The 14,705-nt window shown below is 39.5% G+C and overlaps 1 protein-coding gene across 2 annotated transcripts in view; it reads right to left on the bottom strand.

Moving 5' to 3' along the window:
• The window catches only part of gbf1 (golgi brefeldin A resistant guanine nucleotide exchange factor 1), a 239,332-nt gene that overhangs the window by 72,743 nt on the left and 151,884 nt on the right, over positions 1 to 14,705 (bottom strand). For both annotated transcript variants that reach the window (XM_049601155.1, XM_049601154.1), the window contains exons 8-19: positions 11,251 to 11,305; positions 7,119 to 7,266; positions 6,524 to 6,753; positions 6,120 to 6,288; positions 4,982 to 5,193; positions 4,258 to 4,356; positions 3,762 to 3,956; positions 1,137 to 1,329; positions 780 to 917; positions 614 to 702; positions 305 to 507; positions 7 to 130 (exon numbers count right to left, since the gene is read on the bottom strand). In XM_049601155.1, the coding sequence (XP_049457112.1) occupies positions 7 to 130; positions 305 to 507; positions 614 to 702; positions 780 to 917; positions 1,137 to 1,329; positions 3,762 to 3,956; positions 4,258 to 4,356; positions 4,982 to 5,193; positions 6,120 to 6,288; positions 6,524 to 6,753; positions 7,119 to 7,266; positions 11,251 to 11,305 (1,855 nt within the window). The remainder of the gene's footprint in view (positions 1 to 6; positions 131 to 304; positions 508 to 613; positions 703 to 779; positions 918 to 1,136; positions 1,330 to 3,761; positions 3,957 to 4,257; positions 4,357 to 4,981; positions 5,194 to 6,119; positions 6,289 to 6,523; positions 6,754 to 7,118; positions 7,267 to 11,250; positions 11,306 to 14,705) is intronic.

The following is a 14,705-nucleotide window of genomic DNA, read 5'->3' as shown; positions in this document are numbered from 1 at the left end:
CCTTACATGCCAGTTGTCTGTGAAGGTTTCCAGGAGTCTTTGGATGACAGGAGCCTCTCCAGGTAGTCTAAAAGCCTCCAGGTAGAGCCGCAGGGCTTCATCAATACGAAGCCCCTGGAAGGTGAATGTGCTGCAAAATCCCCCAAAACATTTATTCATTATTTTTAGAACAACCTCAAATGTTTTTTACACTATTAATATCAAACAAACCAAACCAAAACCTCTACACCTCGAAAGACCAGATGGGAAATAACATTTTTAAATGATTAACAAAAGCACAATATGTCCTGGAATTTCAGCGTACTTTACAAAGCTGTCCAGGAGCTCCATGTTTTTGCGGTCACTGATGTACTCGCCAATCATCTTTTTGTCCAGGCGGGGGTTTTCTCTGAGCCACTGGGCCACCTGGTTGTTGTCTATGGGGTTACTGAGGAGGCCTTTTTCCTGCAGAAACTGGATCCCCTTCTTAGGCTTCTGGTTAAACTGCTCTGTGCCTGTGATCAGCAGCTGAAAACATGACAAAATGAGCAGTTTGAAGGCTTGGTAGTGGATTTTATAATTGGTTGTGGATGACTAATGTTACAACGAATCTAGATCAATTGACGCCACTCACCTTTTTCTTCGTTTTAATTTCTAATAACTCTTGGGAATCAGGTAAACATGATGAGAAACGTTGAGGTTTTTTAAGGGCTCTCTTCTCAGCTGGATGAAAAAAATGACATTTATATCAAATTCCATCCTGATGCTTAGGATAAAACTGTATAAAACCAAAGACTTGCCAGTGTCATTGTCTCCTTGATCTTGTCTACCCAGTCTCATCTTCTCTGCCATCAAATGTCCACTGGTTGGTGGACACACTGGGGCATTTTCGGCTGGTGGAAGACTCACACCATTTGTACTGTCCAGTCTATTTAGATCTGAGGACAAAAGGAAAATATGTTTTGTTGAAAAAACTAAAAAAAAAGCTACCAAGGCCAGCATTGCCATTTCTGCACTGAAGCTAATAATGGACTGAAGAAAAAAAAAAGGTAGTATTTAATGTTGGCAATAAAGCGAGGAAGACTACCAGCAAATACGAGTGAAAACAACACAGGTGAAGATTCAAACACTCAAATATCCATAAAGTGTGTGTATACCAGTTGTAGTGTCTGTCCCATTTTTGGCTGAACCTTCTCCCTCTGCCAGCAGTGTTTCTGACTGGTCTTGTTGAGCAGCACTGTTGAGCACCTTGGCCTGGCAGTGGGCTTCGGTGCTGTCAATCACTGTGAGCAGAGCCTCCAGTGACAGGAGGTGGGTGGTGTAGAGCTGCCCTGACACTGGGAACGCATTCTGTAGCAAGAGGTCAAAATATTGTTTATCCACCAAAATACTGAAATTCATTTGAAATAAAATGATTATTAGAGACATAAAAAAGAAGGAGGCTAGTCTAAATTTCAGGCTGATACTTTTGGTAGTAAAGAAAAATAATAAGAAAAAAAATAATAAACTGTTTTTATAACACACCATTTATAAATATGTTTACAAAATGCTTCATAGACATAAAAAAAGAAAACATATAATGTAATTACTAATTAGGGAACTAAGCAGATTAAAGATGACAGCAATGAATAAAAATCTTAAGAATAAATTAAGGCTGCAAGCAGGGATGAACGGGCCCTTGAACCTCTGTGTAAGGGGGGTGCTGGCAGGAAGCTGACTTGGCTGACGTGGCTGTTCATTTCTGTGAAAGTCACACACTGCACGTAAAAGTGAGATGGCATATTCTTCATAGAATGCGGATGCTGGAATGACCTTTTTCAAATTTTGTGCCACTTCCTCTTTCCAGGATGGGGCGCTGGAGAACTCACTAATGATACGTCATGTTTTTGCACATCAAATATAGACCACAGCATGTACATTTCAGGTAAATCAAAAGATAAATATCTGAAAAGATGTACTTCCTGTTGCCAGTAGGTGGAACTATGTGTATGCCTGAATATTGTAATATAAATGTGTCCAGGGTGGGACTACCATCAAACATTAGAAGTGTGGTGCAGATTAGACCATTTACGTGAAAGTTATTGGAATTTCGTGATTCATGGCGAGACATCAAAACTTGATGCCACGCCACGTTCAATGCTGACCAAATCTTGTAATAACTTTTGATCACAAAGTTGTCTAGATGGTACACACCAGTTTTGAAGTCAATCAGATTATGTCTGCAGGAAGCCCATTTTTCCACGCCCACTGTTGAAACTCATATCATATGTCCAGGTCTAGACTATTAAGGAGCATGTTAAGTTTCAGGCGGATTGAACCAAGTACACTTAAGTTAATGCAAAATTGCTATGTTTTGGTGAAACGTTGAATTTCGCTGCACGCAAAGGCAACATGCTTTGATGAAAACTCACAGTTTCGGATCTGGTCAACTTTGTAGGAGATGAACATCAAAGTATAAAACATGTCATTTCCTTTTGCCAGTAAAGGGCACTGTCACTAATTATTAGCGTGTAGATGTGTTTAGGGTGGAACTGTCAATCCTGTGAAATTTGAGGCAGATTGGACCATGTATGCTGGAGTTACAAACCACTTTCTGTTTCATGGGGAAACACGCAAGTTTGACACCTTGCCACTGTCACACGGATTGACGAAAACTCAAGGTTGTGATGAGTTTTCCCCTTTAAGGTGTTGCAATGGGACACATCAACTTTGAAGTTGATCAGATTATATCTTTAGGAGGAGTCTGTTACAGTATGACCCCTGGAAATGGCCAAAAATGCACAAAAGAGGCACAGTAAATCCAAATGGCAGACTTCCTGTTGGGTTAAGAGCACGAGTCCAAGAGGATTTTTTGTACATCTTGGAGTGCTACACGTGCCTACCAAGTTTTGTACATGTAGGTGAAAATAGCATCAGGGGCGGCTTTGTGTAAATATTATAGGGGGTGCTGCTGAGCCATTTTTTTTGCGCCCAAGCATGAAACCCTTAAAATATCTATTTTTTCACCAGATGTGATGTGTGTGCAAAGTTTCATGACTTTTCGAGTATGTTAAGGCCCCCAATAAAGGCAATTCACTTGGAGGAAGAATAACAATTCCTTGCATTTCAATAGGGTCCTTGCACCGCGTGGTGCTCAGGCCCTAATAAATAATTTTTTTGTTTTTATTTTTGTCTGTCTGATTCCCAATTGACAGTTATTTCATAATCATGGAGCCCTTATGACAAATGTCCTACTACCCTCTGTATCAAGGCCTGCCTAGGGACCGAGAGCAACAGCTGCTCTGCAGATCTGAGATGTAAGGGGGGAGAAGGTCAATGATGTAAGAAGGAGCAAGTATTCAAGAACAATTAAAAATATTCAAGACCTTTGTAAATTATATTCAAGACTTTTTTTTATTAATGTCCAGGGCTTTTTTTTGGTTGTTGTTTTTGAGAGAATCAAATTCAGTGTTTTAACGTCTTTATAACCTTTACCTCAAAAAATCCAATGTTTTTAACATAACATCACAGAACATTTTAACAATGTCCATCAAATCAGCTTTTGGCACAAGATAAACCTGCAAATTTTACATTACTCTTTGTAACACAAAATTGTGGAAGAGGAATTGTGTGACTATTTGAAGGTGAATTTGTTATGATTTGTGAAAAAAGGCACTTGATTGAAGTTTGGCCTATTCACCAAATCTCCCACATTCTTATGTACAACAAAGAATTCATGATAATTTGGATGCAAAGAATCTTAAAATCCTAATATCATAAGTGATCCAATGAGGAGATGTTACCTTGGACAGCAGCTTGGTGAGGTCCTCAAACTGATTAGAGCAGTAGAAGTCACAGTCATAGTTGATATACAGCTCAGTGACAAAGCTGGGAATCCTCCACAACTGGACCAGTGCCTCCAGAGCCATCTCCTTCATCTCATAGGGCATCTTAATGTTCTCTGACGTGATGATGTCCATCAGTTTCTTTAGGTACATCTGCCAGTTCAGCACACAGGTCAAGTCAAGTCAAGTCAAACTTTATTTATAAAGCACATTTAAAAACAACCTCAGTTGACCAAAGTGCTATACAGTTATTAAAATACAATATAATCATACACAAAAAAAAGAATAAAAGCCAAGGATTCTCGCCTAGCTGGTGATGATGATTAAGTCGTCAGGATCAGTTTGAACATATCTGCATTGCATGAGTCACTTTAGAATATATTCAACTGACAGAGCGTAAAGATCACTTAATAAATAAAAAACAATACCATTATCAAACTAGTTATATAGTTACCTCAAGCTGAAACTTTAGATGGACTCTCATACTTTCAAAAAGCAAGAAGCAAACTCGGATGGAGGAAGCATACAGGTTCATACGGTCCACACTCAGCAACTATAACACAGACAGAAATCATTGGGAAAAAGACTTTCAAAACCAATTTAAAAAACAATCAAGCTTTCTTCAAATACAAGTGAGTACTCATCACTGTAACTGAATTGACGTTCCTACTTTAACTGAGACTGAAGGCAAACTTATTGTCAGAAATGACACAATGAGCCTATACATAATGCTTGACAAACAAACTGATGAATGGCACATAGTAGTAAAGACTGTTGGGCCTCTTGGTACATAACTAGATAGATGCCAAATATTTTTGCTTGTAAGTAGCCAACATACCCAATCAAATCATGGTAAAAATGGGAAATCATAACTTCAAGCTTAAGAAAAAAATTAAACAAAGCAAGAATTTGCACAGGTGATGTATTTAAAAATGTATCTACTCTTTGGATTCAAACAAGTGTCAGCTTAGAGTCAACCAACGCAAAGTGGAAATATCTGGCCAGCAGTGCTGCAGGTGCTAACAGTTTATAAATGAGATAAAACTGTTCAAAAACCTCTCACAAAAGAAATAACTGTCACTAATGCAGAGAAAATACATAACCACAATTATTTTTAAAAACAGACAACACAGGTATATACAACAACTAGAAGGATTCATTTCTACATTCTACTTTACCTGTAAGAGATGTCTGCAGAGCTCATCCTTGACCAGTCCTAGTAAAGACTGGTGGTTGGAAATGTTTGCCGACTCAAGTGCTACAGTCAGCAGCTGCAGGCCCATGTGCATCATGGCGTCAGTGTTGTGGCGGTCATGGGGGTTGGTCAGTGAGATCAGGAAGCGAAAAAGCTCCCTTAGACATGGCAGGCCATAAGGGATGAGGGAAGCTCCTACAGGGGAGACAAGAGAAGGACAGAGGTTTACAGAGAACTTCTTAACTTTGAAAATAGGACTCCTATCTGACAAAGAAAATGTTCCTTTGGTGTAAAGAAAATAATTATAATACTGTGCAATGCAGAGCCCTCAAAGTCAACGTCTGTGAAAACACTGATACTTCGCACAAATCTTCCCCCCGGGCAGCACAGAAGATTTATACAATCAGCACAGTTTCAAGGTGGACATCCAAGATTAGGGTCACCGATTCAATATCTGATCAAATGTTCTGTTCCTGAGTTATGACACTGAGTAAAGGCCAGAAAAGTGTTTTATGCAGAAAATTATGATGTTACAGTTAGCCTTTGACCTTTTGGATATAAAATCTCACCACTTTACTATTTTGTCCTTTTAAACTCTTTTGTGAAATTCTGTAACAAATTAGTGCATGAATTCTTGAGTTTTGGCCAAAAACATGTTTTGTGAGATCACAGTGACCTTGACCTTTGACCTTCAACCACCAAATTTTCTTCAGTTCATTATTGCGTAGAAGTGGTCGTTTCTGCCATACCTGAAGAAATTCCCTGAAGATCTTCTTGAGATATCAGGTTCATGAGAATGAAACGGGTGCAAAGTCACAGTGACCTTTGACCATCAAAATCTAATCAGTTCATTGTTGAGTCCAAGTGGACAGTTGTGCCGAATTTGGGAAAAAAAAATAAATAAATAAAAAAAATTCCCTCAAGGCGTTTTTGAGATATCATGTTCAAGAATGGGATGGATGGTCAACATCCATGGCTATCACCACTGCGGAGGCATAATAAAAAACTTTTTATTGCCATCTTTTCATGCAACGGAACAGTGGCATGAAGCACTACAAAAACAGAACTGAGGTCAAATAGCAGAGAGAAGTCAGAGGTTTTAAAACTCTCAGTTTTCTTACCGTCTCTTTGTGTGGACTGTGTGAAACGTACTCCTCGAGGGTTAACATAGTCCATGTCATGGACAGAGGTGTTGTCTGACTGCTCTGTGATGGAATCTTTGTCCTCCAGAACCTCAGGGATAGACTCCACTGAGGCAGACTGAGCTTGCTCAACTCGCCTGTCCTCAGACTAGGCACAAACAGACACACAACACAAATCATTAATCATGAAGGCAGTTACAGTCACATACCAGCTCTCTTGGGTTTACACACAACGTGACCACCAACAATAGACACAATTTCATAAAATGAACATATAGATAGATAAGAAAAGCTGAAGAGATTAACAATTAAATAAACAATGTTTGTGGCACAAGAAGTGATTTTGTTATTGGTCGTCCTATTGATATTCCAAACAGCCCTACCTGTATACTTGGAGAGCCAGGCTCAGTCTCAGGAAGCGTGGCACCAGTGCTAAAGGTAGCTGTAGATGAGTAACATTGCTCCAGGTCAGAGAGATCTTCCCTGGAGGTGGCTTTGGAACAGGTGTCTAGGCCACTGTCTGTGGTTGTAGGGCTGGAAATGGACGAACTGGCACTCTCTGAAGCTGGTAGGCTAGAGGTGGATAAGCCTTGCTCAATGAACGGGACGCCACCTAACAGGAAAGAGATGCAGTCATACAAGGGTCTAACGCTGTCTTTTTACTATTCACCTACATGCACAAATGTATAGTTCTGCTCCATCTACATCTACATCTGTAAAAATTTGCAGCAAGATCTAAGGTCCACCACAGGTTCTTTCTGCATTTGTTTGCCATGAATGGGGTCAATATTAGACAATTAAACAAAATGAAACAAGGATGTTGTCTTAGTCTACTTTTGATCCTAACTGGAATTTTAAAAGAAGTGAACAGGCAAATGATATATTTGATATTATTTTAATGCTCACAGGAAGTCTTGAAAGCTGAGGATGGGTCATTGACTATTGATGTGTGTATTTTCACAACAGTGTGTCTCTTACCTGTGAGGTTGTTGTTACTGAGGGTGCTGGACTGAGTTGCATCCATCTGACCAGAAGGACTTCGGACCATGTGGCGTGGTGGCCTTGGTGAGCGTTTCTGCTTTTTCCATTTGGATGACTCACTCATCCCACCGGCACGCATCTTCAACTAGAGGAAACAGAGTGGATCACTGAGTAACGCTTCTCCAAGCACACTGTACTGCTGGACCAGACATTACTGACAAGGCCATGATCAGACAGGATGCTTTATTTCTCAGACTACCAGCTTTTTTATTCATATATGTAAATTTTAGCTTTTTATAAAGTTTTGCTGAAAAATAAAGGGGATGAGGAGCTAATTCTGAGAGGGGAACTCCATGACGTTTTGATGACGTGTTATACATGCGAGGAGGAGATTTATAAAGTAGCTGATAGCAGTAAGCAGCTAACTCAAAGGACAGCAGATAAAAGTGTTCAAAAAATGAGAAAATTAGGTCTGGGAGCTCCTTACCCTCCAAGCAGAGGACGAAATCCGCCGCCATATAACAGAGACAGTAAATGATTGTTGTTGCTATGTTAATGCCATTGTTATTGTTTAGTATTGTTTGAAATGGACTGTCTCAAAGAACAACTGCATATTTTCCCTCCAACAGCATTACCATACATTATCAGCTCCATACTGACTAGTCCCAGAGCAGCTCAAAAGTATTTGTTACATTCTGATTACTTACACTGTTAACCTTGTACAACATGCTGTGGCAACACTGTGTTATCACGATACTGGAATTTCTAACTTTGATAAATACCTTGAAAAATATTCATATTCAATACAATTTTACCATGCAGAAAAATTGAGATTGAGGGCATTCAAGGTAAGATTTTTATTAAAAGATAAAAATAACAAGATTATAACATGCCAATGACTCTATTTTTCTTGGTTAATATCAGAGAACAACAGAATGACTGCACTAAACATCAGCAATGAGGGTGGTGATGCACAACTGGTACTTGTGTATCGATACTGCAGATAACAAGAATTGAAACCTTTTTTAATATTCTGAATCATAGATGTACTGATAGATATTTTTTAGCAACACTTCAGTTACTTATGGTCAAGCTTATTTAAATATGTGTGGCAAACATACACCTACCATTCTCATGGTACTCACTCTTGTACAACTGGGACAAAAATGGCAGATGTGCATAAAAGCGATGTAAAAACAAACCCCTCTGGTTTCTAGGGTAACTCTGAGAAATGAGTGGTTAACCTCACTGAGTGAGGTTCAAGAGAGAACATCCTTTTTGATCACAGCCTAAAACAAGCAAGGCTTCAGCTGGGGATTAACCAGCAGGTCATTCCATAAGAAAGTACACAGGAAAAAACCCAACACTGTATGTACATGCACACAAATACTGTACACTAAGAGGAGCCTCTGCCTCCTCTGCTTTGACGTGGGGGGCTGTTATTTTAAAAGGTTCTGTAAAGGCACTGTTTCAGTGCAAGTGACTCTGTTTATGTATACAAACCATTTACAGTTTGAGACAGACACTCTTTTAAATCTGTTTAGTGACTTTAAATTTCCTTAAAAACAAGCAAAGAAGCTACCAAGACATGCACAGCTGACAAAGTATATGAGTAGCAGGATATACAGCAGCTGGGACATATGCATGAGGCTGTAAACCCAAAAGAAGATTCAATTCAAAATTCAGTAACATAATAAATGTAATGTGAGCATTCACAAGCACAGACATGACATAGTGAAGTATGGTTAACATGATAAAGACTTGACTTGATGTCCAGAATTATCTAAATCAGTTGATCTGTTCTTCAATAACAGATAATTCCTCAAATAAAGCACATGTAGTTCCTCTTTCTAGCCAAGCGTAGAGAAGTGGAAAGTTAGTGAGGTCTTTAAAATAGAGAACAAGGGAAAGGTTATGGGGAGAGATTCTCCAGCCTAAATACTGAAAGTCATCTTCCTTACCTGCACTCGTTTGTTTTTCCACAAGATATTGTAAGCCTCAGAAAAAAAGGGGAGTGGGCAGGTGCCCGTGATTAGTGATGGGTAACATGTCAGCGGTGGGACCAACACAAAACACACTCTAACATACAGGTTTGTGCATTGTGGAAGGGATGTGGTATCCAAACAGGGTACATGGTTTGGAGACACAGCCACTATAGGCTAGAACTAAGAGAGAACAGCCAGCTAATGAGCAGGCAGTGTGAGTGGACAGACAGACAGATCATGCAAAAGCAAAAACTGCTGGAATAACTTCTTCCAGCTCAATATCCATGTCTTATAGAAATACTATGTAACAGCAATACAGTAGCCATTCAAACAAAAATGGCAAGATGGGAAATGTTGAGTTAGAGTGTGTAATATTACTGTGGCAGAGCTGCATGCATGAGTTTGTCATACTTCTAAGCGCTGAACAGGACTGATAAGAAAAAAATCTAACATCAGTGTGGATTTTTGGAGACTATGGGTGAGGTTGGAACCCTCTAGGGGGGTCCGTGGGCATGCTCCCCCGGGAGAAAATTTTGTATACATTTGATTTAAAGGCATCAATCTGGAGAATTCTGAGAGCCAAGTTATGATGGCAGAATATGCATAGATTTCAACATCTTTGTGCTTTTTATGTGTGAAAAATGTTCTATTTTTACTGATGAAAACACTAGTGGTATGTTATGGTGAAGGGTTACACATAAAATACAGCTAATGATTAGTGGTTAAACATTTCAGTAATCAAAAGAAAAATGACCAACGTACTGATCTGCCTCTAGAGGGCTATTTTATTATTTTAAATCGTGCAGACAAAATATTCTTTTAAAACTCTCTCTCTCACCGAGCCAAAGAATTCTCAGTAGGCGCACCAGCCGGTGCGCTACAGAGGGCTCCAGTGTGACTACGGCCCTTTCAGAAGCTTTGTAATTCAGCCTTGAACTGTGGTGTCTGTCTGGAGACTTTGTAAATAAATCCATGATGACAAATTTGACACTGAATGACTTCTGTGATAATCTATCCATTTTTCCATGTTGAAAACGGTTGTTGTTAGCCATCCCCACTAGCTGTTCATGATAGGTTTTTTTCTTTTTTCTTTTTTTAACCAATCAGAGCTGTATTTCTGACTGTGTGGCAGCTGCGTGATGGATAAATTTGCAACTGTCTCAGCTAAAAAGTCTTAGTGTGAAACTCTTAAGTCTGTTGAGCAGGCAACAATGACAGAGACTCTGCATAGTGTATGCCCCAACCTCAAAGAGCTCAAAAGATCTTAAGTATTGGCGCAACATATAATGTCATTATAATGTCATTTCAAATAGTTGTAATGCCTAGCTTTTTAAGATTGTTTGATTACTTTTAAATAAAAAGAATGTTGGTCTTGTCTGTGCTGTAATAAAAATATTTGTTTCTTAATAAAATGTAGGGGAAAATGATTCCACTGTGTTAGCATATATTGATTATTATTGAGATAATATTGGGCATTCCAAATGGCAACAAAAACATTGTGGTCCAGGCTGCACCAACCAGCCAGTGCGAGACCAGCAAAAGCAAGCACACACACATTAACGTGGTGCCCATGTCTCACGGTCTTGCGCAAGCACGCACACGTGAATGCGGTGCCCAGAGAGGCAGTTAGAGCTACAGGCTACAATGAGTCTAAAAGGCGAGCTAGCTCCGTTGTGTTTGATAACATTGTTGAACATAAACAGAAGTGAAGTGTTTTTGTTGCCATTTGCGGAGCCTGGGCTCCCTACAGAGACTGGACTTTTTCATAACATATTCAGAGGACATGTAGCTAGTGGATCGTGAGGAGATGTTTTCTGTATGTGACAAAAACTTTTCAAGCTTAGGAAGACTAAGAGAGCCTTTAAAATGAATTATGGTCATTTAACCTAAGATGCTGTAAAGTAAATAGAGTTCTACAGATTACAATATGCAGGAATAATGTGGTGATCTTGATGTCCACATTTCTCAGTCAGCTAAGTGATGCCATTCCATCAATAACTGGATTTCACAGCAACACATACAACTATAGACAGAAACCTAAAGACTGAACAATAATGACAAAAAACAAGGCAGTAAAAATTAAGAACAAGGGCACAATAACAACAAACATATTAAATACACATTCAACATTTCAGTTCTTTTACCTTCTTCATGTTGGCACCCACATAGCTCTTGGCTTCCTCTTTGAACTGTGGTAGTCTGGAAGAAAAAAATACCCATAGAATGAAGTTAAGACAATCTTTGGGAAAGAATCTACTGCAATAAATCCATCCCTAAGTTGCACACTACTATATATATCTTTATAAGTACAGGAAACTCTAAACTGTGAATCTGTATCTATAAATGATGTTGTTGATTAAATCAATTGCTGTTATATGCTTATAATTTGTTTCTTCTTTAATTTTCTAATATTTTTTGTGGCACGTATGGCCAAAAACATGTTTTATGAGGTCACTTTTACCTTAACCTTTGACCACTGATCACCAAATTCTTATCAGTTTATTCTTTAGTCAGACAAGTGGAAGTTTGTGCCAAATTTGAAGAAATTCCCTCAAGGTCTTCTTGAGATATCGTTTTCACGAGAATAAGACAGATGCAAGGTCACACTGAACTTGATCTTTGACCACCAAAATCCAATTGGTTCATTGTTGAGTCCGAATGAACGTTTGTGCCAATTTGAAGAAATTCTCACAAGGTGTTTTTGTGAAATTGTGTGTACAATAATGAGACAGACAAAGTCACAGTGATCTTGACCTTTGACCAACAAATTTCCATCAGTTTATTCTTCAGTCCATTTGGATGGGGTTTTTTTTGCCAAATTTGAAGAAATTCTCTCAAGGTGTTTCTGAGATAATGTGACATGAGAATTGGACAGATGGACTAGAGTATGGACAGACAAGCAGAAAACATAAAGCCTCCAGCTACAGCTACTGCCAGAGGAGAGGCATAACAAAAACTTGAAAACATCATCAGGGTTATCTCACTTTGGGCTTGGAGACCTTTACTGTACATTTATAACAGAAAGTCAGTGTGACAAACTGGGGGTGTGGCATTTAGAAGACATGGGTGTTTGCCAGGCAGGGAGAGTCTAACTAAAAGATACTCTTTGTTGTTTTACAAGAAATGTAGCATCAAGTGTATCTGGAGCTTGACCCATGCTAGGTACTAAAAGTTAGTAAAGCTGTAACTATAAGTAAACAACCAGTTATTTTGATGATTAATCAATTAATCATTTGGTGTATTAAATGTCAGCAAATAGTGAAATGTGTCCATATCAAGTCTCCAGAGTCCAACATGACATCTTCAAATTTCCCAATTTCAATGAGACCATGAGATCTTCACATGTAAGATGGTGACATGAAAAAAGCATCATAATTGTTGCACATAGCTGATCATTTCGCTTCTCAAAGTCAGGACATATCTTGCCCTCTCCTGCTTTGTTTTTGACTTCTTCTTCTTTCTTTTTTTTTTTTTTTTAATAAATCGGTCTATTGTGAGTCCCCCAACTCGATTTAAGTGCAATACTTCATTTCAAGAGTACCCCTTTGATGTATTTGCTGAACCCTAAACAAATGCAACAATTAATGCAAAAGGAATGTAGAACGTGTCCTTAGCTGAGAGGCTAAAGAAGAGGTAATATCACAGTGGGAATATCACCATTGTAAACCTGAGCCGTAAATACACCTTTCTAGCTTTGATGAGCAATGCTGGATGCTGTTCTCAAGGCATCACACAAAGACAGAGAGACAGAGTGTGTGTGTGTGTGTGTGTGTGTGTGTGTGTGTGTGTGTGTGTGTGTGTGTGTGTGTGTGCTGCTAGGTTTCTGTGGACTCTAAAGCTTTGCTGGAAAATTAGATGTCACCACCAGTCACACACACATACACACAGACAAAAAAAAAAAAAAAAAAAAAGGCAGCAGCCCCCCTTCTGACATTAACTCAGTCTTAATAGAGTGTTGTCTTGCGAGCACGATTAGTGGATGATCTGTGGGTCCAACAGATTAGCATGCCTAATACTTTCAGCAGGCAATCTAAGATTACCTTCTGAGGAGCTGAAGAGAGCTGCTGTTCATCATTCTCTGATGAATTTGGGGGTGGGGGGGTGGGGGGGTGGGGGTTTGGTTGGGGCAGCCCATACCCTCTCACATCTCTATTATCCTGGGTCTGTGGACAAGTGGGGGGGCTAGGGGCTGAACATGGACAAAATGAGAAGTGTGTGTGTGTGTGTGTGTGTGTGTGTGTGTGTGTGTGTGTGTGTGTGTGACTGTGAGCAGTATCTGAAGATGTAGTGGCCCACAGTAAAATTATATCTCCTATTCATGTGCAGGGATGCCTCTGTTTATGTGGCTGCCGTGCTTCTCTCCTTCCATGCTTGCACAGTAAAATAACAAGATGCCATACAAGAGCCCTGCCAATAAATCCTAACAAGCCACGAATGCTTAGAGGGAGGGTCAGTGCATGGCGATAAGCTTGGCAAAAACCAACACTGGACTTCACTGAAGGGAAGATAACCCATCACTTTGTGACAAATCCTGTGTCAAATAGTCCTGGTGGAAACAGACACGCCTTTAGAGAGCAGGTGAATAACACCATCACTTCATTTTGAGCTCTGTTTGTTCTGCAGGTGTGCTCCTTCACATTCTGATGAGCAGAAAGCTTTTTATGTCGTATGTGTATGTATTTCCTGATTGTTTCTGTCTGGGATTGCTGGCATTGCTAATTCTGTATGTGTGCCTGTGTGTTTGTGTGTAGATATGCTTCTTAGTATTTATGGGGTTGGGAGCTTTGCTATTGAAGCAGGGACCAGCTTCATCTATATGCAGATCATGCGGTGTGCAGCTGAATTGGCTCATCCCCTTGTCTGTGACTGAATGTGACTGGCACTCTGATGCAACTGGACGGGGTGGTTTGCGTGGGGAGTAATGTGAAGAGAGGAGCTCTTATGCTAAATGCCAAAGGAGAAATCATGTTATGGCATTAGTGAATCAGTGGCCCATTGACCCCTGTGCACAATGCAAAAAGAAATTCATGAGCTTCAAGGGGAATAATGAGCCCTGAGAGACAGATATATGCAGAAAACCGACAGTCTCTAATCTATCAATTTTAGTTATAAAGCCCAATATCACAAATCACAATTTGCCTCACAGGGCTTTACAGCATATGACATCCCTCTGCCCTTAGGACCCTCACAGCGGATAAGGAAAAACTCCCGCAAAAAAACCTTGATTGGGGGGAAAAAAACAGTAGATAGTAGGAGGGATCCCTCTTCCAGGACGGACAGACGTGCAATAGATGTCATACAGAACAGATCAACATAATAAATTAACAGTAATCCATATGACACAATGAGACAGAAAGAGAGACAGAGAGAGAAAGAGAGAGAGACAGAGACAGAAAGAGATGCAGGACAGACGGTAGTGACAGTAGCTTACAACAACATTAATGAAAGTAATAATATTATAATAATATTGTAATTGTAATTCTGGCTATTGTGGTACAATATGTTGTAGGTATATATTAATATCTGTTAAATAACAGCTAGTTCCGGCCCTGCAATCTGATTGGTCGAGAGACAGTAAAAACGTGACGATATTCGAGTA

The sequence above is a fragment of the Epinephelus fuscoguttatus genome, linkage group LG16, assembly GCF_011397635.1.
Source record: "Epinephelus fuscoguttatus linkage group LG16, E.fuscoguttatus.final_Chr_v1".
NCBI classification, from domain to species: domain Eukaryota; kingdom Metazoa; phylum Chordata; class Actinopteri; order Perciformes; family Serranidae; genus Epinephelus; species Epinephelus fuscoguttatus.
This window is presented reverse-complemented; position numbering and strand designations above follow the sequence as displayed.